Below are 27398 nucleotides of genomic sequence, written 5' to 3'. Positions count from 1 at the left end.
GTTTCCTTCATTTGGCGTAAAAAAAAAAAAAAAAGCCTTGAACCCAAAAGAACACCATCCCCACTGTCAAACATGGTGGTGGGAACCTAATGCTTTGGGGGTGTTTTTCAGCCAATGCAGAAACAACAGAGTAGGAAGGAATAGAGGTGGTGAGGAGTACATACCAATAAGGCAATTTAGCCAAAAGTAGTATAGTAAAATTGTATAAATCTTTATTATATCAAAAACAACACATCTAAAATGAACCTGACCTCATATCCCACACACCCCATCCATTCATCCCCACAGCACAAACAGCCACCTCAGCATTCAAGCACACATACTTAAACTGGGTTAGCACAGGAGCACAAGGCAAAGAGGGTGTTATTGCAGTATTAATAGAGCTCTAATTGATAAGGTGCACTAGCATGCCTGTTCAACTTCCGCTTCAAACAGAAAATGGCCAAAGCGACATGCACAGCGTTGTTGTATATGCAGTCTATTTATAATAGTAACTCCTTGTTCCAAGGGGCACTAGGCAGTCCTTCTGTCACAAAAAAATTGTAGCCAAAAGTGCTGAGTCGAATGGATATAAGCAGCGATGGTGAAAAAAGCAAACAGCAGCATGCATTGAAGAGCAATATAGACACACGTACACTAGTGTCTGGTAAATACAGCAGAGAGATGCCCCAGTTCACTGTTCATAAATCAAAGCACGAACAGACCGGAGGATAATGTCAAACATGAGTCCGTGTCCGATTAACACGGCAGGTGGATACTCCAAACACTGTCCATAAGCACAGACAAGCAAAGCGGCTCAATGGCAAGAGCTAAGCAAAAGCAGTTCCATAGTTGGTTAATGTAGTGATATATACTGCTCACCAGTCCATTGCTTTGAGTGTTATCAAACACCATGCCGTGTGATTTCTCCTCCAGATAAGAATGGTGACAATGAAGGCCGAGTGATGCTTAGGCAACCAGGGTTCTATGTGGAGAGGCAGTCGGGAGGTCAGGCAAGCCAGCGGTGATACCACTTCACAGCCCCAATGGACCAGGGAACCTAATCACAGTAAATGGCTTCATGAAAAAAGAGCAATACATGAGGATTCTCAACAACATCAGGCAGTCTGCAGAGAAACTTGGCTTTGGGCACCAATGCATATTTCAGCATGACAATGACCCAAAAACAGCTGTTCCCAATTAATCAGGGTAATTAGGATGCTTTAGAACAGCTTGGACTATTTGGAATGGTATAGAACCTTGGATTTTCCCAGAGGCAGTGACAGTTTGTGAAAGGCATGAATAATTTTGATCTGGACACTTTTTGCTCAAATGCAAATGTTTTATTTTGGTAACTGTGAGGGAGGTAAGGGGTTAATTTTAATGTTATATGTATGAATATTTCATATATATTCAAAACGTGTATGTAGGTGTAATTTTACTATTTGGCCAAAAGATGTTCCCCCATGTTATCCTCCTGTGCCTACAGTTAGTGCGGTCAATAGTATTCAAATTGTGACAGCACCCATGGAGCTTGATGTGCAGGGATCAACCCTGGAGTGCACAGGGTATTGTATCCAAATAAGTTATTAGGATCCGCACCATCTAAAATCCAAAAAATTTTTATTTAATTTTCTTTAAAATCCATCAGAGGCATAAGCAAGTGTGGGCCGGGTCACCATGACGCACGGCGTTTCTGAGTCTAGCTCTTTCTTCAGACGGCAAAGGCAACACACTCTAACATCTTTCAAACCAAGCCTCCTATATAAAGCATTGGAGAGGACCTGATAGAAGACTACAGAATCCCCCATCATTTGCATATATACATATTCAAAAACGAGCAAAATATGTTTTGTGATATAAATCTTATCAACTTACATTCCACAAGCGGATTACTGGATGTATATTGCAGGGATAAGAGAGCTCGGATCATGTGTTAACACTTAGGACTTAGGTATAGGTGTAAAACACCTTCCGTCTATGTCCTTCATTGTGTAACTCACCGCAATATGGCGTCAGCCAATCAAAACAAGGCCGACACCATCCACTCTGCTCAATCTTATTCCCAGCCAATCCTGTTCAGAGCTACAACGTCCGCACAAGAACTTCAAGAGACGTATGGAGAAACTCCGCCTCCCGATCTCTGCCACCCAATGTGAAGTGATGTGGGCGGAAGCGTCCGCTCATACGCGTGTCCGCGTTGCCCGGAAGCGACCAATCACATGCTGAGCGACACCGTCCGTTCAGAAGCATGTAAACAAAATGGGACCCACCCACCTCAATGACGGGCGGCAGTATCCGCTCCTACGCAATGGGCCAAAAGAGTAAATGACCAATAGCATGCTGAGCGGCAACGTCCGCTCCAAAGCATGCAAACAATAACATGTGTACTCACTATTTGGCAGTATACGATCGGGGATAGAAGCTCCACCATTCGCACTATCATATTACCTTATTAAAAACAGCATATTATCCAATTAAGTCATACTCTATGATCATAATGGACCAGCGGCGCAATATAACTGATAAATATACAAATTCTAAATTTTCATAAGTAGCAATATAAATGATAAATATGATAAATATACACTTCTAAATTTTCATAAGTAGTAATAAACTAAACATAACCTAATTGCAGCGCGGGTCCATAGCTTACATAGTCCTGCAAATGTCTAAGTCCTCCACGTAGACTTCTAGGTCATCAAACCTGTCAAATCATACTCTCTATTCAAACCCTTGGGTTCTAAAGTATCCAACTTCTTAATCCAATAATTCTCTCTTTTCAATAATTGCTTCAATCTATCACCTCCTCTTCTCAAAATAGGAACCCCCTCAAGCACCTGTACCCGTAATTGTGACAAGCCATGATTATGAGTGACAAAATGATGTGAGACCGCCAATTCCAAATTCTTGTTCCTAATAGTAGATTTATGTGATGCAAGTCTATCTTTTAAAGCCTGAGTAGTTTGTCCTACATACCCAAACCCGCAAGGGCATTTCAACAAGTAAACAACATATTTAGAGTCACACGTATAATGTCCCTTTATTTTAAATGTAGTGCCTCTGTACGGGTGGGTAACCGTATCTCCTTTTGTAATGTAGCTACATAGGTGGCAGTTGAGACATGGATATGTCCCATGTCTTGTACTCCTAACTGTTTTCTCTGGTCCTATGTCCCCTTTAACAATAATATCCCGCAATGATGGAGCCCTTTTATAGGACATGAGAGGACGTTCACTAAACTCACATACATGTGGTAAACCTTCCTTTAAAATATGCCAGTGACTATTGACTATCTTCTCTATTTTATCTGACAGAACATTAAATGTTGTAACACAGGGAATTCTATTGTTTGGGTCCCCCCTAACCTTCTTGTGCTTATTATGCTTATAAAGACCATTATTCACTCGTCCCTTGTTCTTATTGCCCCCTATCAAGCAACTCGCTGGATATCCCCTAGCTAGAATTTTTGTCTGTTGGTTTGACAGAATACAGACCTTTATGTCAAACCAACAGACAAAAATTCCATTCTACATTATGATAGTTTTCATGTCCCACACATTAAGAATAACATACCTAAAGGCCAATTTAAAAGGGTAGAAAGAATAGTCAGTGACCCTGTAACTAAAGAGTGTCGGTTAGAGGAGATGAAATACAAATTTCTAGCTAGGGGATATCCAGCGAGTTGCTTGATAGGGGGCAATAAGAACAAGGGACGAGTGAATAGGAAATACAGCAGGCATTAATCTCTGATGTACATTAATTACAATCCAAACATGAGAAAAAAAGTCATGCATACTATTCACATGCACACATTTAGGAAGGTTGTCATCTATTCAAGTCACTCTGTACCCAAATGATAAAAAATAACATATGGGGGGGGGGGGGGGAATTTGGCCATTTGGTTTTGTGATGAAATGTCTTCTAGAGGGCAAAAAGTAAAAGGGCAGCTTCTGTTTAGGCCAGGGGTTCTCAAACTGGGTGCCGCGGCACCCTGGTGCGCCTCGGGCACCTTTCAGGGGTGCCTCGGCATGCTTCCCCGTCCTTCATGCAATACTATTAGGTGATGCAACCGCACATTGATATACAATGTGGCTGCATTATAGGGTTGCAACGGTATGAAAATTCACGGTATGATAACCGTCAAAAAAAATACCACGGTATGACGGTATTACGCAATTATTCTCATTACAATTGCCCTTATAAAAATAAGAAAAGGTCAAAGTTGAACAAACTCTTCTTTATTAGACCCTTAATGGTTAGGGTCCTCCTGTCATACTTGAAATATTTACTCTTCTAAATGTCAAAAAAAACAACAACAATACCAAAAGTAAATCTCATTCTCCCCGTGTCACATGACTGCCTATGGCAGAGAGGGCAGATCCATTTGAAAGCACAGTAGGTTAATATGTCTGCTTCCATGAATCAGGAAGTAGAAACTGTGCAGATTTATTTTAGGATTTGTATCAGCTGTAAAAAAGAAAGAAATTGCTGTTGCATATCTTTTTGAGCAGAGAGGAGGACGTTTTGAGTTCAGGTCCAGTTTAAAAATGCTGGTGGTACACTTTACTATACACCTTAAAGTGTACCAGAGATGAAGCATAGTGAAAGTTTTATATATACATGCGGCTGCCTTCAGCCCCATCATGCGCACGGATCCCTCCCAGCCTTTTCTATCGCTGGTATTGAGTCCCGTAACTTGAGCCAGTCGCGGCCAGTCTGAGCATGCGCAGTGCGTTCTCTACAGCGGAGAATAATACTATGCAGGCGTAGTACTATTTTCTGCCAGAGACGGAGGGAGCGCACTGCGCATGCATAAAACTGTCCGCGACTGGCCAAAGTTACGGGACTCCGTAACAGCGATAGAAGAGGCTGAGGATGGCGGCGTGGGAGGGATCTGTGCGCATGATGGGTTGGAGGAAGCCACAGTTATGTATAAAACGTTCACTATGCTGCGTCTCTGGTTTCCTTTAACGGATACCAGAGCTGAAAAATAAAATGCAAATGGGTGGAGCGGACATGAGTTAGGCGAAGTCCTGTGCTAAGCCACTGCGGACGATTTCTTTAAAAAGTTAAAAAGTAGGGGGACAGAGTAGAACGGGGGGGGGGGGGGGGGGGGACGACACTTGACATCACACAGAGACGTGTATCAGAGACACACACACACACACACACACACCCATCAGGCAGACACATCTCACACACACAAGCCATACATATACACACTGGCTGCATTCAAATACAGCACCTCTCCCACAGCAACACTGCTTATCTAGTGTCATTAAGCTTCAGCTCCCCACGTGCAGTGTGTCTCTCGCTCCTTCTCTGGGGGGAGGGGGGGAGGGGCCTGCATGCATCTAGCAGGAGGGGGAACGGGCTGTAGCCTTTTCTCATTTGCCTATTTATTTTGGCAGGAATGACCTGCTGACTCCCCCTCTGCCTTTGTAGTACAGTCCGCAATAAAAAAAACTACAAGCAGATATGCCGGTGTAATGTCTGATTGTGCTGCCCGGAAGCTCCCTTCCACGCTGAGTAGCACACATGCTCAGTGTGAAGTTAATGATGTTGCTGGAGATAAAATACGAAATATCTCCGCTCCCACACCTCTTACACTCCCCAAATTTTGAGGGTAGGGAGGGGATCCCCCGAACGAGCTTTATGCCAAATTGCAGCCCCTGAGACCCGCTGGTTCAGGATATAGATTAGAGAAACCTATCTCGGGAACCAGTGGGTCTTGGGGGCTGCAATTTGGTATAGAGGGAGTTCGGGGGGTCCCCTCCCTACCCTGAAAATTTGGGGAGTGTAAGAGGTGTGGGAGCGGAGATATTTAGTATTTTACCTCCAGCAGCATCATTCTGTAGGAAATGTGGCCGCACAGTCTCCTACTGCGCATGCGGGGCAGCGCAAATCCACAGGCAGCGTAATCAGACACAACACCGGGAAATAGATCTCCGTGTGCGCTCCAGCCAGAGTGGCTGCGTCATCACAGGACGCGTATCACCACCCAGCTCTCCTGCACTCATGTCGCAAGCCTCCCGCAATCAGGAACTAGCTTTGGGAGCTTGCCTTCGTAATGGAGGAAGACAGAGAGCAGGACAATGCCGGAGCGGTGGCGAGGGATACGGAAATACAGCAAAAACCGGTATTTCCTAAAAGTGCTTACCGTGATTACCGTGCATTGTAAAACCGTGGTATACCGTAATACCGGTAAATCGCGGCAACCCTACTGCATTACCTGCTATTTAACCTTTTAGTCCTCGCCACCATGGTTGAAGTTGAACATGAGAGGAATCGTGGTGCCTAATAAGCATCACTTGCCACTTGGAGTGGGTCGTCGCCTGATAAGGGTAATAACGGCATTTCGGTAGTTTTTGCCGAGGGGTGCCCTGAAAAAATTTCACAGCCATCAAGGGTGCCCACACCCAAAAAAGTTTGGTAACCACTGGTTTAGGCATTCCATGTACAGTATGTCTAGAGAGAGTCCACAGATACCATTTAGCAATGTATTCTTTATTGGTTGATTAATACATGATTACATTCTAATGTTTACATCTAAATATGAATTATATATGCAAAAAAAGCAAAGAGAAAACTGAATAAGTATTATAAAATGATTAAAGGATACCTGAAGTGACATGTGACATAATGAGATAGACATGGGTATGTACAGTGCCTAGCACACAAATAACTATGCCGTGTTCCTTTTTTCTTTCTCTGCCTGAAAGAGTTAAATATCAGGTATGTAAGTGGCTTACTCAGTCCTGACTCAAGACAGGAAGTGACTATAGTGTGACCCTCACTGATAAGAAATTCCAACTATAAAACACTTTCCTAGCAGAAAATGGCTTCTGAGAGCAGGAAAGAGATAAAAAGGGTCAATAGTAAGTAGATTTTAGCTCTGGCATACTTCAATGAATGGGTCATTGAGCAAAAACAAGACAACAGTTAAAACTTAAAAAGTAGATTTAAACATAAAATAAAACTGGAATATCTTAAAAAGCCATTTTTAGGAGAAGACACACACCTCCCCCCCTTACCTTTCCTTTGAAGACTAATAGTCCAATTTCTAGCGAAAAATCGTTTGAGCGATCAGAAATTCTGATCGGAAGAAAAATCGTTCACTACACCATCAACGAACAAAACTTTGCTTCCTATCTATCACAACCAATCAAGAAAATCCAAATTTTGGTTTGACAAATCGTACGATTTTTTTTTTGTATAATCGTTAGTGCCCATCAACTGAGATTATTTTCAACCAATCCGATCAGAATTTTTGATCGCTCCAGTGTTCTCCCCAGAATTTTTTTCCAGCCGGGTGGCATGAAATAGTCACCGGGTGGCATGAAAAGTTAGCCGGGTGGGGCGAGATGAGAGAATGCAGGGCTGGTGCTTCTGTTAGCAACTGTGCTTATAACATAGCATAGGAGAAGGTGAGCCACTGACAGCCGGATGCTCACCAAAACTAGCCAGGTAGAGCACCCGGCTAAAAGAGCCTGGGGAGAACACTGCGCTTGAACGATTTTTCGCTACAAATTGGACAGTTAGTGGCCACCTTAAGAAAATCCACAAATGGAAGATGTTTGGAAAAAGTAAGTGCTTTATAAAAGTGGCCATAATCTGACTGAAAATTATATAAAGCTGGCACAGACTGATATTCCTCAGTCAGGGCTCGTTCCCACTGTTGCGACGCGATTTCGGCCGCATTCCGACGCTTGTAAAAACGCATGCGGATGCGTTTCCGCATGCGTTTTTACCCGCGATTTCGCATGCGATTTCGCATGGCAGGGTGCCATGCGAAATTAACCATGACACTGCCAGGGCTAAATAAAATTGAAAAAGGTGCGAAATCGCGGGTAAAAACGCATGTAACAAACGCATGCGTTTTTACTATTAAATACATTAGCGGCGATTCGCACGGATTCCCGACGCAGGCGAAATCGTTGGCTCTTTTGTGCGTTTTTTTCACGCTGAAAAAAACGCACCTCAACAACGCTACAGTGGAAACAGGCCCATCCACTTGTATTACATGTGCGGATCTGCATGCGTTGGACGCATGCAGATTCGCGATAGTGGAAACGAGCCCTCAGTGTGATGATCTGTAGCCGATACATGGCCAGCCAGTATAGATTCTGTACAGATTTCCATCAGAAATGCAATCACAAAACCACTGCTCCACAGCAGTCCCAGCCCACTTGTACAGTATCAATATTTTCTAGTCTTTTTGCACATTTCAACAGAGGCTCTCCAGATGGGTAGGAAGCAGTGACCAGATTATGGCCACTACATAGAGGCCCCACTCAGTGCTGCAGTCTGGCAGGATCAATAGTTTCGTCACAGTATGAGGACATGATAGAATTATGACAGTGATGTAGGGAGGTAAAAAGTCACATGGTAACAATGCCACATGGCAGATGTTGCAGCACACAATAGGTGTGCCTAGTTTGTAATAGTCACTGATCCTTGATAAACATATATGGCAGCATGGAGGGGCTCAGTGAAGGTGGCCGTGAATGTGTGAACATGTCTGATGGGGTCACACAGATCATAAAAGGACAACAGGCCAGATTTATAGTTCAGATTTATCCTGAATTTATGACTGGAGGGCTGGGGAGAGAGTGGGATGCTTCTTCCTGCATGCCACATACTATAATTATTTTTGTTCCTATCCAAACACCAGGATTTATTATTAGCCCCAATATAATTGTTCCTCTCCATACTGGGGTAACACATTCCTACTCTGCAACCGACTACTTTACTTGTGTCCACTTCCCATGAAAGTTGCCCTGAAGAAATACTGGTGCTGCTCATTACCTGATAATAACCGGTAAATCTCTCTGGAGTTGCTGGGCGACTGTATTTTCCACCAGTGTAGGATGCTGTTCTCAGATCTTCTGATAAACCTATAAAATCACAAGCAGTTTTCTCATCAAGTAAAACACGTGATGGGTATATTATGCTGATCTGCAAGCTTTTTATCATGCCAGATAATTTGTGTAATGTGTCTGAGAGCCGACCTTCATCTAGATCACCCCCATGCTGAACCTTTGCATCCCCTCCCCCCTTGGTGTCACAGATGTCCCCTCTGTGCGGATCCTGTAAGACAGTCAGTGGGTCGGTGGTGCTGAACAGCTCCTCCATGTGACATATCTTTGTGCACAGCTCATCCTTCTTTATTTCCAGCTGCTGAATCAATCCAGAGACTGACTGTGAAACCTGCTCTTCCCACCTGGAGATGTCACTCAGCACTCTCTTCTCTTGTTCCTGTAGCAGTCTCTGGATGTCTCTGAACAGGGCAGTGACTCTCTCTGTTACTCCGGCTGCTTTCTCTTGTGCTTCTCTCCTGCGTTCCTCCAGTCTCTGGACTTCTTTCTCAGCTTCCTTTTTCTCTAGGATGAGTTTCTCCTGATCATTTCTCAGCTTCTTCTTCTTGTTCTCAGAGGCCTCCTCCAGTGACTCCACCTTGTGTCCTTTGTGTTCTCCAACAGCAATACAGTACAGACAGGTACTCACATTTTCCTGGCTGCAGTAAAACTCCAGGACCCTCTTATGGATGGAGCACTTTCTGCTTCCTGGCGTTGCTGTGGGGTCAGATAAGACATGCTCTGGTGACTTGCTGTGAGCACTCAGATGTCTACTGCACAGAGAACTCTCACAGTGCAGGCAGGATTTTATAGCAGGAACAGGAGAGTCCAGGCAGTAAGTACAGAAGACTCCAGTGTCCTCCTGATCTGGATGGGAAGGTAGGGATCTCTCAGCAATGTTACGTAGAGCTAAATTTCTATAAAGTACAGGCCTCTGCTGGAACTCCTCTCTGCACACAGGACAGGAATACCCTCTAGTCTGTGCCTGTGAATCCAGCACAGGATCAATACAGCCCCGGCAGAAGTTGTGACCACATCTGAGGATGACAGGATCTGTGTAGAGGGTCAGACAGATGGAGCAGTTCAGCTCATCTCTGAGATCTGCAGATGCCATGGCTGATGGAGAGGAGAGAGATGGAGAGGGAGAAAGGAAACTGAAAGGGTTTTACTTGTGCTGAGAAGGCGGGGCAGTGATCTGTGTCCTCAAGGAAAGGGTGTGGTGATTATCTGCCTGTAGACTTTACACTTCCTGCTACAGCTGAACATAGCATTACTGTGAGCTGATGAAAAAAATAGCAAAACTCTGAGGAATTGTAAACATCAAGCTGTACTCCTTCTCCTGGATTTTTTTGTTTTTATTGTTAATAGAGATGAATTGGGGCATTTCACGTAAAACTTTATCACTTAAAAGTGTACCCCAGCCAAAGCGTAATATATATGTGCTTAAAGTGGATCCGAGGTGAACTATTACACATTGCATAATTGTGTTCCTTTCCTATTGTTTATAGGGCATTTCTCAAGCCAAATACTTTTTTGTTTTTGTTTTAATACTCTAATTCCCTATAAACTAAATGAACCACGCCCACAGGTTTTCAGAGAGCCAAGGCAGTAGCAAGGGCTCATGGGAGCTCAGTCTGGGCAGGAGGAGGAGGAGGTGTTACTAGCCATTGATTTCAGAGGCAGCGGGGAGGAGGGAGGAGGAGAGGGGATAAGGCTGATGCCTCAAGATACAGATAAGCCTGCCTCTGTCTAATGTTTACAAACAACATGGATGCTGTCATTGTATCACAGGAATAAATAATCATATTCTATTAAAACTGTTTGCAGCTATATTTGCTGTATAAACCATCTAAACTTTAGGTAACATATATAGACAAGTTGCTTGTTATAGTTAGTTTTTCATCTTGGATCCGCTTTAAGAAGGAAGCCTCTGGCTCCTATAGAGCCATCCTCCAGTCCCCTGCTGCCGTGTGCGGACCCCTAGAAGATTACTGACTAGGGCTTGTAGGTAATCACATCGGGGACACGCTCCTCTTCAGGCATGTGTACTGTGTCTGCATGAGCTGTGCTTGCACGGATGTGGCCATGTTTGCTTGGCTGGAGGGTCCCAGGGCAGGATTGGAGGGGGGTTTTAAGAAGATCGGGGAAGCCTCTGGATTACCGAGAGGCTTCCCTCTACTGAGGTAAATATCTAACTTATTTTATTCTCTTCAGGTATGCTCTAAAGGCAGGGCTGGATTTTCCATTACATGCCGGTGTGACATACTGTAACCATGGAGAGGACACTGTGGGCACTGCTGAAGAGTAACATCAGTGCTGGAAAGCATGGAGCAGGTGAGAATCCCGTGGTATGCGCAGGGCCGGATTTGTACTTCTTACCGCCCAAGGCCGACTATTACCAGCCGCCCCAACCGTATCCTACCACCTCTCTCCACACACATCCATCAAAAAATTTTTGGGCCGATGGTGTCCACTATTGGGGCTAGTGCCGAGGTCTCCATGGCAACGTGAAGTGAATCAATCATGTCACATGGGGGAACTGGTCAATCAAGCGATCTACAGGTGATGGGCATGGTAGGAGCCTTCCACCATACACACATAGTCAAAAGTGGCTCACAATTGGACATTGGGTGGGGTCAGCAACACGTAAAAGTGAGTCCTGTACCCACTGCTGTCTCCAGGGTAACAGCGCTGGCCAATCAATAATTAAGAAATGGGTACTGTGAGAGGCTGCCTTCTGTATTCTGTACTATTTGCTGGTGCTGCCCCTGGTCCTTTCATCCCCCACACCAAGTGTGTGAGACCCGGCCTTCTGTAACTGCCTGGAGCTGCTGCTATGTCATTGGACAAGGTCTGGCTTTTTGCTAGTCACACACTGTTCACAAACGTTTGGTTAACGGACTGCAGCTGCCTGTAGCACAGCACAGGCAGATGCCAGCTGGTACTAATAGTGCAGTTATCCTGACCACTTTCATTTGTTTGGACACTTGCAAATAATGCCCTGCAAATAATGCTCACTGTCTGCAGGCCGCCCCTTGTTTATCTGGTGCCCTAGGCCATGGCCTATGTGGCCTTGCCAGAAATCCGGCCATGGGTATGCGTCGCTTGCTGCTGGTATAAATGGAGGGAGAGAAGGGGGAACCTTGGGCGCCTCTCATACACGGCCGCTGAGTAAATGAGGAAACTGCTCAATACTGGGGGCTTCTTAATAATGGGGCACATCTGGCTACCTCGGGGCTACCTAATAGGGCACCATCTTGATACCTATGGGCTTCCTAATATTGGGCCACATATGGCTAACTAGAAGCTTCCTAATATTGGTGCACATCTGGCTACCTAATAATGGTGCACATCTGGCTACCTAGGGGCTTCCTAATAATGGGGCACATCTGGCTACCTAGGGGCTACCTAATAATGGTGCACATCTGGCTACCTAGGGGCTACCTAATAATGGGGCACATCTGGCTACCTAGGGGCTTCCAAATAATGGGGCACATATGGCTATCTAGGGGCTACATAATAATGGGGCACAGCTGGCTACCTAGGAGCTACCTAATAATGGTGCACATCTGGCTACCTAGGGGCTACCTAATAATGGGGCACATCTGGCTACCTAGGGGCTACCTAATAATGGGGCACATCTGGCTACCTAATAATGGGGCACATCTGGCTACCTAGGGGCTACCTAATAATGGGGCACATCTGGCTACCTAATAATGGGGCACATCTGGCTACCTAATAATGGTGCACATCTGGTTACCTAGGGGATACTTAATAGGGCACCATTTTGATACCTAGGGGATGCCTAATAATGGGGCACATCTGGCTATCCAGGGGCTACCTAATGGGCACATCTGGCTACCTAGGGGCTACCTTATAATGGGGCACATCTGGCTACCTAGGGGCTACCCTAGGATCAGTTTTTGTTTGGGTAAAGACGGCTGCTATTTTTAACATTGCTATCTGTGGCTCCGGTTTTGATCAGGTTTTAAAAACTGAGTCACAGATACGTTTCCGGACTTAGTGTAAACCAGCTCTTAAAAACCTGCTCCACCATATGTTTTGCTCTACTGAGTTGCATATAATCCGAGGGGGTAACTTTTCAGCACATTTTTTTATGCTGAAAAATTAGGCTAACCGAGTATACCTCTGAGGCCCTCGCAGAGCAGCTGTATTTGTACTGACATTAGATTACACACAGGTGCACTCTATTTAGTCATTAGCACTCATCAGGCAATGTCTATAGGCATCTGACTGCACTCAGATCAAAGGGGGCCGAATAATTATGCACACACCACTTTGCAGTTATTTATGTGTAAAAAATGTTTGGAATGATGTATGATTTTCGCTCCACTTCTCATGTGTACACCACTTTGTATTGGTCTTTCATGTGGTCTTTCAATAAAATTGATTCATGTTTGTGGCAGTAATATGACAAAATGTGGAAAACTTCAAGGGGGCCGAATACTTTTGCAACCCAGCGTGTGTGTGTATATATATATATATATATATATATATATATATATATATATATATATATATATATATATATATATATATATATATATATATATATATAATATATATATATATATTACAGACCAAAAGTTTTTCTTTATTTTCACGACTATGAACATTGTAGATTCACACTGAAGGCATCCAAACTATGAATTAACACACGTGGAAGTATAGTACATAACCAAAAAGTGTGAAACAACTGAAAATATGTCATATCCTAGGTTCTTCAAAGTAGCCACCTTTTGCTTTGATTACTGCTTTGCACACTCTTGGCATTCTCTTGATGAGCTTCAAGAGGTAGTATATATGTATACATATGTATGTATACACTGTATTTATATGTATATATATTATTGTGTGTGTGTGTGTGTGTGTGTGTGTGTGTGTGTGTGTGTGTGTGTGTGTGTGTGTGTGTGTGTGTGTGTGTGTGTGTGTGTGTGTGTGTTTTAGTTTATCACTGTTGCGACATGGTTGGTGGATTAGGTTCATTCATTTGTGCATTGGCTCAATTTCCAATTGTATAGTACGAGCATATTGCATGGATTTAGTACATTGTATTAACTGGTTAGCAGTGACCTGGTTACTATGGCAGCGGAGCCAGCACATCCATATATTTTCTGAATGGGGTTAGGCCAGTGGTTCTTAAACTTTTTTGGGTGAGGGCGCCCTTGATAGCTTTTACATTTTTTCAAGGCACCCCTCGATAAAAACTACCAAAATACCGTTATGACCCTTAATAAGTAGCACCCCCTCCAAGTAGCTAGTGATGCCTATTAGGCAGCATCCGCCTCTAAGTAGTCAGTGACCCCCTCCCCCATTATGCAGCCCCTCGAAAGCACAAAAGGATAAAGAGTCAACCTTATAGACCACAAAGACATTTCCCCACATGGTGACTGCAGTAAGCAATGGGATTAAAGGTTAACTGGCAGGTAATGCAGCTGGTTGCATTACCTGATGGCATTGTACAAAGGATGGCGATGCATGCCGAGGCACCCCTGGGAGGTGCTCAAGGCGCACCAGGGTGCCGCGGCACCCAGTTTGAGAACCCCTGGGTTAGGCTTTTGCGTCACTTAGCAATGCAGCACATTCTATGCCCACTCTCCTCCTAACTGGGTGACTGCATTCTTACATCATGCCTGGGAGAAAAACTACGTAGCAAATTAAGGCATTTGGTGCGAGTGGTGCGCACTCTCCTCCATCTTTGTTGGCAAGAGCCATTCTACTCACTTTGCACTCCTTTTGGTCTAGCGGTTTTCACTCCCCTATCAGTCACGGTTGTTTGCTATTGCTGTTCTTTGGTGGGTTTTTTTAGCACATGGTATATGGAATTTTTTTAGCTTTGCTCTTGTTACACACTATTCTATTCCTGTGGGCTTTCATTTTGTCAGCGGTACTGCATTAGATCGCTGACCCAGGGGTTATGCACTGATTATGTTTTTTTTTAGTATTGCACATGGCACATCAGCACTTTTATGTACAATAAGCTTATTGTTCTTGTATGTATTTATTGCATTGCTATTTATGGCACAGGCACTTTTGTGCTGTACCACAGAATATTGAACTGTTCTATTTTCATTAGGAGTGGTTGAGCGTGTTAGATTAAAATATATATTTTTGCATATATTCTTTTTTTCCACCGTCTCCTCCTGTTTTTAATGGTGTTTTTATTTTATCTATTTTTATTTATTTATTTTTAGTATTTATATAGAGACGACATATTATGCAGCGCTGTACAGAGTATATTGTCTTGTCACTAACTGCCCCTCAGAGGGGCTCACAATATAGTCCCTACCATAGTCATTTGTCTATATGTGTATCATGTAGTGTATGTATCGTGTAGTGCATGTAGGGCCAATTTACGTGAAGCCAATTAACGTATCTGTATGTTTTTGGTATGTGGGAGAAAACCGGAGTGCTCGGAGGAAACCCATGTAGACACTGGGAGAACATACAACCTCCTTGCAAATGTTGACCTGGCTGGGAATCTAACCAGGGATCCAGCGCTGCAAGGCAACAGCGCTAACCACTACGCCACCATCTGTTTGACTCAATGCATCAATAAAAGCTTATTATAGATGTGGTGCAGTTTATGTGATCTACTTTTTCTTATTTTATACACCTGACTGTTTTTTTTTTGTATCCTTTCTGCACATATAACCTACAGTCTTGATATAACCTACATATTGAGCCTTTGTACTTATATACAGTGATGGTGCTTGCTTGCCCAATTGTGTGACGTGTAGAATACAATAATTTATTAGTACAATCAGTTCAACAAAGCCATCAAATCTACTGAAATTCATCAATAATATCAGTGGTTTATCCAATTACTTTGATTGGTTTTAATACAGATTACATAAGAAAGGTTGGACATTTTGATGGACATCAACTTGTCATCCGACCAATCTGTTCTCCATCAGTTCTTCTTCACCGAAGCCTAATAGGATCTCCTGGCCTGTCTGTATTTGTGGCAGTGATGAGGCTGGTCTACTTGCTGACTGTGCTGCCTGCTTGGTCTCCCTAGAGCCACCTGGTTAACGACTGATGAACGGGATAAATGGGGAAACACCAGATGGGAACCTGATCTAGTGATGTCTAGTAGGATGTTAGATTTGAAGTAAATATTTTACCTAATTCCCAGGTGCATGTATAAACATCCACCACTAGTACAGGATTGGGATACAGGTCCAGCCCTCTCGGACAAGGATCTGGGTAATCAAACAAGATACAGTATGCAGACAAATCATTTACTTAAAGATGTTTCATAAAGATAGAACAAGATAAAACAATCCCTTTAACTTAGACTGGATAAAAACGTAAAAGAAAGAAAGGCATCCATTGTATAAAGAATGTACAGTACATGAGATTGGGAGGTGACCTCACAAAAACAAACGTTCCAATGGGAAGAGGTGGGAACACTCAAGGTGGCCACACACCGTACAATTAAAAGATCCAATTTTTCACCATTTCGATCGGTTGTCCCAAAAAATCGAGAGGTTTCCTTTGTTTTCAATCAATAAATCCGATCAAATTTTTCAGGTTTTTTTTTTTTCAATTTTTGGAGATTGGATATGTTGGAAATTTCAGACCAACTTTATCAAGAATTGTATGGTGTGTGATGGATTGACAATTACTTGAGGTACAGTTCCAATCAATTTTTCTGAGCTTTCAATTATTTATTGTTGGGGAAAAATTGAAGAAAGGTGTGTGGTACATTGGTCTGATTTTTGAATTGTTACAATCCGTAGAAAAATTAATTGCTATTCTTGAATTGAACAGGTATTTAAAAAATTGTATAATGTGTGTGGCCAACTACAGACTTATTAGACACAAGTCACAACGCACATTCCATCAAGAGGTGGGAACACTTAGGTCAGGTTCACAGTGGCCGTTGCGTCCGCTGTGACAGCAAGAACACAACGGATTAGGACAGCGGTGCCACACAGTATGCTCGTGTTGGATATAATAAGTGTACAGTCAGTGAAAAGAAAGCTTCACCACTACCGTTAACATACGCTTTTACTGATAACTCACTGGATGCAGGGCATTACCATACTGCAACCCGTTATACCGTAACTTTCCCACCGCACTGTAGTGCAATAAGCTGCATTACAAAGTTGCTGTTACACCACACCCCTGTGAACGTGCCCTAAGACTTATTAGACACAAGTCACAGGCTCTTGAGAGATGTTTACAGCATTAGGACTGCATGGACAGCACATACAGTATATAAACCTTAAGAAACCGGTAACCCCTGTGAAGAATATTTATCAAAACCAGTGCAAGGCAATGGGAGCATAGCTGGTTTAAGCAAGGAGCAGATGCTAAGATCAAGGATTCTGATTAATGTGCACTGGCGTAGGGCCTGGGTCGCAATCGTGACCGACCTGTCCTCTTAAAGTGTTCTGAAAGCCAGCATTTCTACCTTGCTCTAAACGATTCCTCACAGCTTGAAAGCTTCTATCCCAGAAAAAAATTCTAGCAGAACATCACTGAAATGGTTAAACAAAGCACTTTCTCCTGCTATTCAGTTTCAAATCGGCATCCAAACTGGAGATAACCGTATCTTTTTTGCTTGTTAAACACAAATGTATCAACACTGGAATGTAAACAAACACTCTCTGAGAATCTGTCTCTGCTTCAGGCTCACACAATGTTCAGAATAGCTCATTAGAAGATTTTAATATATAATAAAAAGCAGTTATAACAGAAAAATAATAAAATGCAATGCCAGCTTTCAGGGTAAGAAAAACTACACTTTGGAAACTTCCTTCTTGACTTCCCCTCCCTCCCAGGTCCTGATATTGGCAGTGTGCATGCAGGGCCCTCCAGCAAAGGATAAAGCTACTTCCTGAGGTGGAAGCAGAGCTGCTTTAAATTAAGCCCTCAGGCAGCAGAGCGGCAGTAATCTAGTGTGCTTGTCCCTGCTCTCTTCTCATCACAGGTCACAGGCATCTGCTTTGCTCGGTGAGGTGCTGCCCCTCATGCGCAGTAGGAGACTGTGCGGCCAGATTTCCTATTTAATTATGCTGGTGGTGGTAAAATACTAACTGGCTCCTCTCTCACACTACCTTCACTTCCCAAATTTTCAGGGTAAACTACCTCTATGCCAAAATGCAGCCCCCAAGCCCCGCTGGTTCCAGAGATGGGTTTCTGTAAACTATCTCTGGAACCAGTGGGGCTTGGGGGCTGCAATTTGGCATAGAGGTAGTTTGGAGGTGTGTAGGTAGTGTGTAAGCAGAGAAATTTGGTGTTTTACCGCTAGAAGCACAATTAACTTCACACTGTGGTAAAACACTAAATATCTCCGCTTCCACACTCCCCAATTTTTATGGTAGGGAGGAGACCTCCCGAAGTACCTCTGTTCCAAATTGCAGCCCCCGAATCCCAGTGGTTCACAAGATAGATTACATAAAGCTATCTTGTGAACCAGAGGGACTCGGGGGGGCTGCAATTTAGCACAGAGGTACTTCGGGGGATCCCATCTCTACCCTGAAAATTTGAGGAGTGTAGGAGGTGTGGAAGTGGAGATATTTAGGGTGTTTAGCATGGCAGCTTAATCAAACAGGAAATGTGGCTGCACAGTCTCCTACTGCGAATGCGGGGCAGCACAAATTTTCAAGCAGCACAATCAGCCACATCACAGTTCCAGCTAATTACAGGTGAAGGGGAAAACTTTTATGCAATATTGAGTGCAGCCGCCTAGAAATAATTTGCAGGATACCAGACCTGTAGTAAAAAGTAAAACAGGGGAGCAGACATGTATATGATGTAGTCCTCAGGCCCATCACTCCCCCCCCCCCCCTCTCTTTACTAAGCAAATGCCCTCGCAGCCACTTCCTGTTCGGCATTAGTGCGCAGGTGCTGGCATAGCTTCGTACATCCTTGACCATGTGCTTGTGAGCGCTCTGCACATTCATACTTATGCCCGACCTGGCCGACCAGGAAGTGGCTGCGGTGGACATTTGCACAATAAAGGAAGGGGATGGAGGAATGGTGGGCATGAGAACTACATCATATACATGTCCAGCAGACATGCTACTTCCTTCAGGACCCCTCTGTCTCGATTCCTATGGTGTCTTTGTCCCTGTGACCAACCAAGAAGTTGCATACATGCCACCTGGTCACAGAAACACTGCAGGGATGAATCCAGACGGACACTAACGGAAGAAAGGGTTAGTACGCCTGCTTGACAGGTGAGAATGCTACGCTGCGTGTGGTGGTGGGTCTGCATAACTAGGTGGCAAGGGAAATGTCACCGGGGTGAGGGGAGCCCATGTGTAAGTTCCGCATCGGTGGCCCACTGGTCTGTAGCTACACCACTGTTAATGTGCCCCTACTTTTTTCACAGTTTTACTAGTTTAGATTAGTCTTTCCCAGTGTTTCTTGTTTCACAGTGGAACGTGTGTTTTTTGAGAATGTAAATTACCCTCTTGAACCTGTTGTCAGAAAATCTCATATTAATGCAGAGAAATTATCTCCATTTTGCTTTAAGCTGATTATATATGTTTTAAAATGTTTTGCAGATTGTTTGAGAAAATTTCATGATTTTATGATTATAAGCAGAGTTCTTCTTTAATCAGTTAGATTGTTGGTTAGAGTAATCCTTGATGTCATTTTCTTCAGTAAGCTGTTTGTTCCCTGTACAAGGTTATGTTTATATTAACCCCCTTGCCGTTCCAATTCTGACGGCAAGGGGGCGGCGCAGCACTTTTTTTTAATTTTTATTTTTTTTAATACATGTAGCTAGCCTAGCGCTAGCTACATGATAGCCGCTGACAAGCGGCATCCTCCTAAACACTTCGATCGCCGCCAGCGATCTTTGCAAGCAGGAAATCCCGTCCACAACGGGATTTCCTGCAGGGCTTCCCCCGTCGCCATGGCGACGGGGCGGGTTGACGTCACCGATGTCATGGACGTCGGGACGTCAGAGGGAATCCCGATCCACCCCTCAGCGCTGCCTGGCCCTGATTGGCCAGGCTGCGCAAGGGGTCTGGAGGGGGGGGGGGGCAGCGCGGCGGGTAGCGACGAATCGGCGGCAATCGGGATATGCACGCAGCTAGCAAAGTAAAAAACAATTGTGAAAATCGGCCCAGCGGGGCCGGAGAAATCCTCCTGCGCAGGCTACCCCGAGCTGAGCTCGGGATAACCGGCAAGAAGGTTAAGATATAGCGCTGGATAAATTTTCTGACTATACTCAGTTCTTGTTGCAATGCGCTTATGCAAGGCCAACCACATGCACTGCAGAAGCTGAGCCTGCTATACGCTGATATATTAATCCTGTATAGAGATCATGTATAGTGATCATAGAGTTATTAATTAATGAGTTGATCAATGATAGACTTATATAATAAGGTAAATAAGTTTGCTTTCTATATATTTTAGCATGTATTAAAACAGATGGCTGCTATGAATACCAAAACAATAAGCCATGTGATCAAGACACAGGGGGGCGTTCAGAAATCCCCGTTAATGATGTACCAAAGAACATGCCAATTTCTTAGAATAAGTTAAAGAACATACACATATATCTTGGCGTCCATCAGATTCAGAAAGATGTCATAGAACACCACTTGGGTTACCACTTGTGTCATAAGTTCTAATTAAAATGTTATTGATGTAAATTTGATTAGAAAAGACGTAGGTTGGTTACGTTAATAAGCCAAGTAACGTCATATATGTATGCACCTGTGATCTATTATAGATATACAGTGGGCTTTAGCTTATCTTTTTGCTTTGAATGACATGACTAGGTACAATTATGTATCTTGAGGTAGATAATCGCTTTTCAGCTGGTACTTAGCTGCCCAACTACCATGTTTCCCCGAGATAAAAGACACTCCTAATATTCTCCCCCTAAAAGATGTGCTGGGGCTTTTTTTTTTTGGGGGGGGGGGGGGGGGGGCTTATATTTTTGGGAGGGGTGGACACTATGTTAGTGTATGGGAAGGTGTGTAGTCTCTTACCGCACCTCCCCTGCAGCTGCGTCCCCTTCCATTCGCATATAACGGCTCCGGTATCATATTTAAGGTAGTCGGCGCCCTTTGAGCCAGTCTCTGCACAAGCTCTGTGACCGCGCTCCCCTCTGTCATAATCAATGTGCGCTGAAGACGCATCAGCGTGCGCACATTGATAATGACAGAATGCAGCGCAGTCACAGAGCCTGTGCGGAGACTAGGTCAAAGGGCGCCAACTACCTTAAATAGGATACTGGAGCCATTATATGCGAATGGAGGGGTACGCAGTCATAAAGGGGGTGCGGTAAGAGACTACACACCTCCCTATACAAGGACAAAGCATCCCATTTAGTTAGGGCTTATTTTCAGAGAAGGGCTTATATTTCAAACATGCCTGAAATATAAGCTAGGGCTTATTTTGGGTGGAGGTCTTATTTTAGGGGAGACTCGGTAGAGTTACTGCATATATGGAACACGTCATGTTCTTAATTAGTAACTGTCACTGATCCATTCCAAATAGCAATTGCAGCATGCAGGGGCTCAATAAAGGTGGTAGTGAAGGTGTACAGGAGTCTGACAGGGTCACACAACTCAAAAAAGGACAACTTACCAGCATTATAATCTACATATATCCTGAATTTATGGCTAGAAGGCTGATGATAGAGAGGAACACAATTATCTTCATGCCTACACTGATAGCTGCCCTTATACCTTAGCAAACACCAAGATTTGTTATTTTTCCCAATATAAGTCTTCCTGTCCATACTGCGGCAACATATTCCCACTCTCCAGTTATCGGAGTTACCTGTGTCCACCTCCAAGGAAAGCGTCCCTGAAGTAATACTCCCGATGCTTAGAACATGATTATTCTGAAATCTTCCCGGAGTTGCTGGATGATGGAGGCCGCTGTCTGAGTAGGATGCTGTTTTCATGTCTTCTGATATTTGTACATTGTGAGCAGCTGTTTTTTTATCAAGAAAAATGCCTGTTGATTTAGTGCAGACCTGCAAGCTTTTTATCATGTACAATAAATTGCGTAATGTATCAGAGACCTGACCTTCATCTAGGTCCCCTCCATCCGATTCCTGAATCTTTGTTTTTTCATTATCTCCACACACAGTGTCACAGATGTTCCCTCTGTCTGGATCCTGTAAGACAGTCAGGGGATCAGGCATGGTGCACAGTTCCTGGACATGATATATATTCCTGGCCAGCTCTTCTTTCTTTACTTCCAGTTGTTGGACCATTTCAGAGATCACCAGTGATGTCTGTTCTTCCCACTTGGAAATGTCCCTCAGGAGTCTCTTCTCTTGTTCATGTAGCCGACTCCTGAAGTCTCTAAACACAGTTTCTACTCTCTTTGTTACGCCAGATGCCTTTTCTTGTGCTTTTCTCTTCTGTACCTTCAGTTCCTGGACTCTTTTCTCCATCTCGTCTCTCTCTAAGGTCAGCCTTTCTAGGTCATTTTTTAGCTTCACCTTTTTCTGCTCAGAGGCCTTCTCCATTGTCTTCACTGGATGCCGTTTGTGTTCTCCATGTAGCATACAGGATGCACAAATACAGGTAGAGTCCTTGATGCAGTAATACTCCAGGATCTTCTTGTGAACGGTGCATTTCCTCTTTCCTAAGTCAGTGGTGGGGGGTAGTAAAGTGTGTTCTACTGACCTATCATGTCTCCTCAGATGCTTGGTACACATGGAGGTTTCACAGTGCAGACAGGATTTAGCAGCAGGAACAGCAAAGTCACAATAGGTACAGAAGATTCCACTTTCCTCAGAATCTGTCTCCATAGAACGAAGAGCTTTGGCTATATTATGCAGCGTTGGATTCCTTTTCAGTTCAGGTCTCTTCCTGTATATCTGCTGACATTCTGGACATTTATATTCCTGTAGATCCTCCTGATTGTCCCAGGCTTTTGTTATACAGTACCGGCAGAAGTTGTGACCGCATGGCAATGTCACAGGTTCTTTGTAGATCTCCATACAGATACAGCAGCAGAGCTCAGCAGTCAAGTCAGCAGACGCCATTGTCACCTCTGAATTCCAGAGCTGTGTGGTAACTTGTACATATGACACGACGCACCTGGATGACGGAACAAGTTTATTACCTGTGAAACTACCGAAGTAAAGTTAGCTGTACAGTGCCAGCTGCTGCTAAATATCAAATAACTTGAGTGGAGTCTCTGTGCTGTTAATTCCTGATCGTTTTGCTATATAGATTTGTATGACAATACTGTATCTATGGTAGTGGGTTATTTTGTTGCTTTGTTGACATTCATTATTGCTTATCACCACACTGCTGTAAAGATCTCTTTTGAGCAGACATTCTGCAGCTACAGTGTGCAATATGGTGTACCAGGCTCTTGGCCCACACATAAGCCAGACTTCAGTACATTCAAGTTACAGTACATTAGGGTTGAAGGTGAAGTTGACATAACATGTCAGGTGTGCACTGCACACATGGACAATAGCTGTCGCTAGGACAACAGTTCGGTGTATGAGTACAGTGAGTATTCTCCCAACTTTTTGAGATGAGAAAGAGGGAGACTTAAGCCACGCCCCTGCCACACCTCTTACCACACCCCGGAACACCCCTAATCACGCATACCATTACGATTTAATAAGAAAATATGTTCTTTTATAATTGAAACCACACTGGTCCTTTCTATCCTGGTTCATTTTCCTTCATATTAACATTTTAAAATTAGTAATATATCAATTTAAAGAATGGGAATAAAGTTTAGAGTCAATCAAACACATTTTTAGTAGAGAAATATATATATTTAAATAGAAAGAGGGACAAAGTCCTGAAAGAGGAACAAATGAGGAGGACAGAGGGACAGGGCTCCCAAAGAGGGACTGTCCCTCCGAAAGAGGAACAGTTGGGAGCTATGCAGTAAGGGACATAAGTATTTAGGTGCATTCCCACTGAGAGCCGCATAAAAAAAAAAATCAGGAAATCGTATGATTTTTAAAGAATTTTTGTGCTGCCAAGCAACGTTTACGGTTTTGGAGGAGCAAGGCTGAACTTATACTTTATATTGTTCCGTCCCTAGGCCAACTTTCGTGCAGCTCCCTACCATGTGCAGCGCCCTCCTCCTATTCCTTGTGGATCCCCCTTTTCCATGTCTAACATTCATGTACAGCAGCCCCCTTCAGTTATATGTAGACTCCTTGGGCAGCAGCACCCTATTTCCATGTGTTGCTCCACTTTTCAACCTCTCTTTTCCATTGACAGCCTCTTCTTCCATATTCATCAATGTTCTTCAATGTCCGTCTGCCGCTTGGCTAGCTGTCACCCCAAGGCCCAGGCCTTTTTGGTCTTTGGACGACTTGGTCTTAAATCCAGCCCTGCTGAGGAGACAGAAGGAGGGATGTCAGCATAATGGTGTGACTTCCGATGGGGAAGGGGTGCTAAGGAGAACAATGCGCTTGTCCTTAAAGCAAACCTGAACTAAAAATTAAAAGTCAAAATAAACATATTCATGATATACTTACCTCCTGTGTAGTCTACTCATCAATCTCTCTTTCTCCTCTCCTGCGTCCTGTTTGTCCACTGTGATCAATGGAATTCTCCGTCCTCCATTTTTAGATGGCTATTACCCCATAACAGCTTCCTGGTCAGTGCACTGTTATCCTGTAGACAGTATTGCCCACTTGAGCCATAGGGAAACAATGACATTACTGTAACGATCGTTGAAGCACAGAGAGGATCTGATTACCGGAGATCTGCAGTATCACGGGGAATACAGATGTATACCAGATTATAAGTGATCTGCAGTATCACCGATAATCCGATATACCAGCTAACCTCTGTTCACCTGAGTAGAGTGTAGTGTTTGGTGTAACAGTAACACTTTAGAGGACTAAGCCTCAGAGCAATAAGGAGTACTGCTTCCGAAGACCTGAACTCTCCAAGACGGGAGGAGTCAGGCTGGGAGTAGGAAGGATATCCGAGAGTGACACTCTGGAGGAAGTGTCACTAACAGGACGGGGAACCGCCTCTAACAGTAAGGTCGGTTCTCGAGGTCGGACAAGCCAGGTCGTACACACACGGACAGATAAAGTACAGTATTGGAAGGCAAAGGCGGAGTCGGGGTACGGGCAGGGTTCGGCAACAGGGTATCAGAAATATCGAGGTACAAGATCAAGAGGTCGGAAGCAGAGTCAAAGGACGAGCCGGGGTTCAGCAACAAAGTATCAGAAATAGCGAGGTACAAGATCGGAGTTCAGGAGGATAGTCAGGCAGGCAGAAGGTCAAAACAGATAATCACAATAAACTAGTACTTTAAAGGGACTCCGAGCAGTGCAGAAACTATGGAAAGATGCATATCATTTTAAAGTTCTCTTTCTCCTCTTTCCAATTATATACAAACCGCCACCCTACGCATTTTAGTTTTCGCTATTTTCGCGACTGAAATTGTCGCGGCTGCGATTTCAATCGCGAAAATAGAGAAAACTAAAAGGCGTAGGGCGACGATTTAGGTGTCACCAGAAAGAGGAGAAAGAGAGCTTTAAAATGATATCCATCTTTCCATAGTTACATTGTCTTACACAGGGCGACTTTTTCCTAAAGTCAGCAGCTCCATTCTGCTGAATGGAGCTGCTGACACTGGGGAAAGTGTCGTCCTGTGTAATACAAGTAACTATGGAAAGATTGATATCATTTTAAAGCTCTCTTTCTCCTCTTTCTGGCGACACCTAAATTGTCGCCCTACGCCTTTTAGTTTTCTCTATTTTCGTGATTGAAATCGCAGCCGCGGCAATTTCAATCGCGAAAATAGCGAAAACTAAAAGGCGTAAGGCGGCGATTTATACATCATTGGAAAGAGGAGAAAGAGAGCTTTAAAATGATATGCATCTTTCCATAGTTTCTGCACTGCTCGGAGTCCCTTTAAGCTATCAACAGAATCTAGCTAAGTGTAGGATTACAGCTCCAGCTGGTCCCGGCACACTTGCGGATCTGACTACGGATCTGGGTGCTTCCACATGTGTGATCGCAACGCCAGACACCAGAGAAATGACCAGGTAGCAGTATATATAGCCAGGTACCCTTCCAGCACCTCCCTAAGTGCTGGACCAATGACGAGTGGAGCTAGAGTCAGCTGACCAGCCTGGTCAGCTGACTCCTTTCTGGCTGTCATAAATTCCCTGCCTGAGTGCGCGCGCGCGTCACTCTGAACCCGGAGGGACTACGAGTCCCAGCCACAGCAGCCCCACTCTGCTGTGTCTCCGCAGCGGGGGCATGCGCGCTAACCGCCGCGTCCAACGCGGCGGTTTCACCACGCTCCGCTGAGCCCTGCACGGAGACAGCCGCCTCATACCGAGAGGAGGCGGCTGCCTCTCCGTGTGCAGACCCACTATGTGTGGAAAGAGCCGTCTGCCGCTGACTCATGGCGGCGGCTCTTCCGCGCTTTCTCACAATTACCTTGCTCATCAGTTGTCCTTTCAGTTATAACTGACAGCAACTGATATAGTTCAGTCCTGACAAAGTCTTGTCAGAACTGGATGGAATCCTTGTAAGAAGAAAATGGTGAGCTTCTCAGAGGAACCGACAGCAAGGCAAGTATGTAATATTCATTTACAGGTAATCATGTGTTAATGTTAAATAATTTTACTCAGTTCGGGTTCAGTTTAAATGTCATTTATAAAAGGTGGCATGCTGGGTGTTTAATTGATGTTGGGCCAGATGTGCAGATGCTAGATTCTTGGCCAAGATGGCCCTAAACGGCCACTTTGGTTGAGTTCTATCAAAGCGCAGAAAACCTTGGCAGACCAAATCTGATGGCTCTGCCGGCCAAATTTGGCTAGCTGGTCAGAGTTTGACATGATCTGGCATGTCTACAAGGCTTTAGTGTCATCACACAGCTGTTACTGATTAGCTTTGAACAGCAATAAAGAAAATCATATCAATTGATATAGCACAACAAAGAAACTCCAGTGAAAATAATGTAATAAAAAAGTGCTTCATTTTTCAATAATTATGTATAAATTATTTAGTCAGTGCTTGCCCATTGTAAAATCTTTCCTCTACCTGAATTACATTCTGACATTTATCACATGGTGACATTTTTACTGCTGACAGGTGATGTCAATGGAAGGAGATGCTGCTTGCTTTTTGGGCAGTTGGAAACAGCTGTTATTTACCACAATACAACAAGGCTCCCACAGTGTGATGTCGGAACCATGGTCCTGACATCACACTGTGGGAGGGGTTTCACCACAATATCAGCCATACAGAGGCCCCTGATGATCCGTTTGTGAAAAGGAAAAGATTTCTCATGGGAAAGGGGGTATCAGCTACTGACTGGGATGAAGTTCAATCCTTTTACAGTTTCTCTTTAAACTGGTGCAGTTATGACATTAAAATTGCAAAGTTTTTATACACACTAGCAAGGTCAACAAATAACTTTGTGGTTTGCAGCAGCCCATAGATGAGAGATCTAATCTGGAATATCCAACCAGCATAACTAGGTTAATTACCAGCACACTCCTGTATTGGCCTTATCTTAGAGCAGGGCTGTCCAACTCCAGTCCTCAAGGACTATACCCATGCCAACGTTTAGGATGGAATGAGAAATGGG

At 44.0% G+C, this 27398-nt stretch overlaps 2 protein-coding genes across 2 annotated transcripts; both read right to left on the bottom strand.

The window, feature by feature from the left end:
* Window positions 1–336: 336 nt before the first annotated feature.
* Window positions 337–9979, bottom strand: LOC137542380 (E3 ubiquitin-protein ligase TRIM8-like). Its single transcript, XM_068264241.1, has 2 exons — window positions 8791–9979; window positions 337–1039 (listed from the first exon to the last, which is right to left on the bottom strand). The coding sequence occupies exons 1-2, from the start codon at window positions 9952–9954 to the stop codon at window positions 989–991; spliced, it is 1215 nt and encodes a 404-aa protein (XP_068120342.1). The 5' UTR covers window positions 9955–9979; the 3' UTR covers window positions 337–988.
* Window positions 9980–21460: 11481 nt separating this feature from the next.
* On the bottom strand, window positions 21461–22842 carry LOC137541025 (E3 ubiquitin/ISG15 ligase TRIM25-like). The gene is made up of 2 exons (XM_068262172.1): window positions 21621–22842; window positions 21461–21468 (listed from the first exon to the last, which is right to left on the bottom strand). The coding sequence occupies exons 1-2, from the start codon at window positions 22840–22842 to the stop codon at window positions 21461–21463; spliced, it is 1230 nt and encodes a 409-aa protein (XP_068118273.1).
* Window positions 22843–27398: the final 4556 nt, after the last annotated feature.

Source organism: Hyperolius riggenbachi, chromosome 12 (assembly GCF_040937935.1).
Source record: "Hyperolius riggenbachi isolate aHypRig1 chromosome 12, aHypRig1.pri, whole genome shotgun sequence".
NCBI classification, from domain to species: Eukaryota; Metazoa; Chordata; class Amphibia; order Anura; family Hyperoliidae; genus Hyperolius; species Hyperolius riggenbachi.
This window is presented reverse-complemented; position numbering and strand designations above follow the sequence as displayed.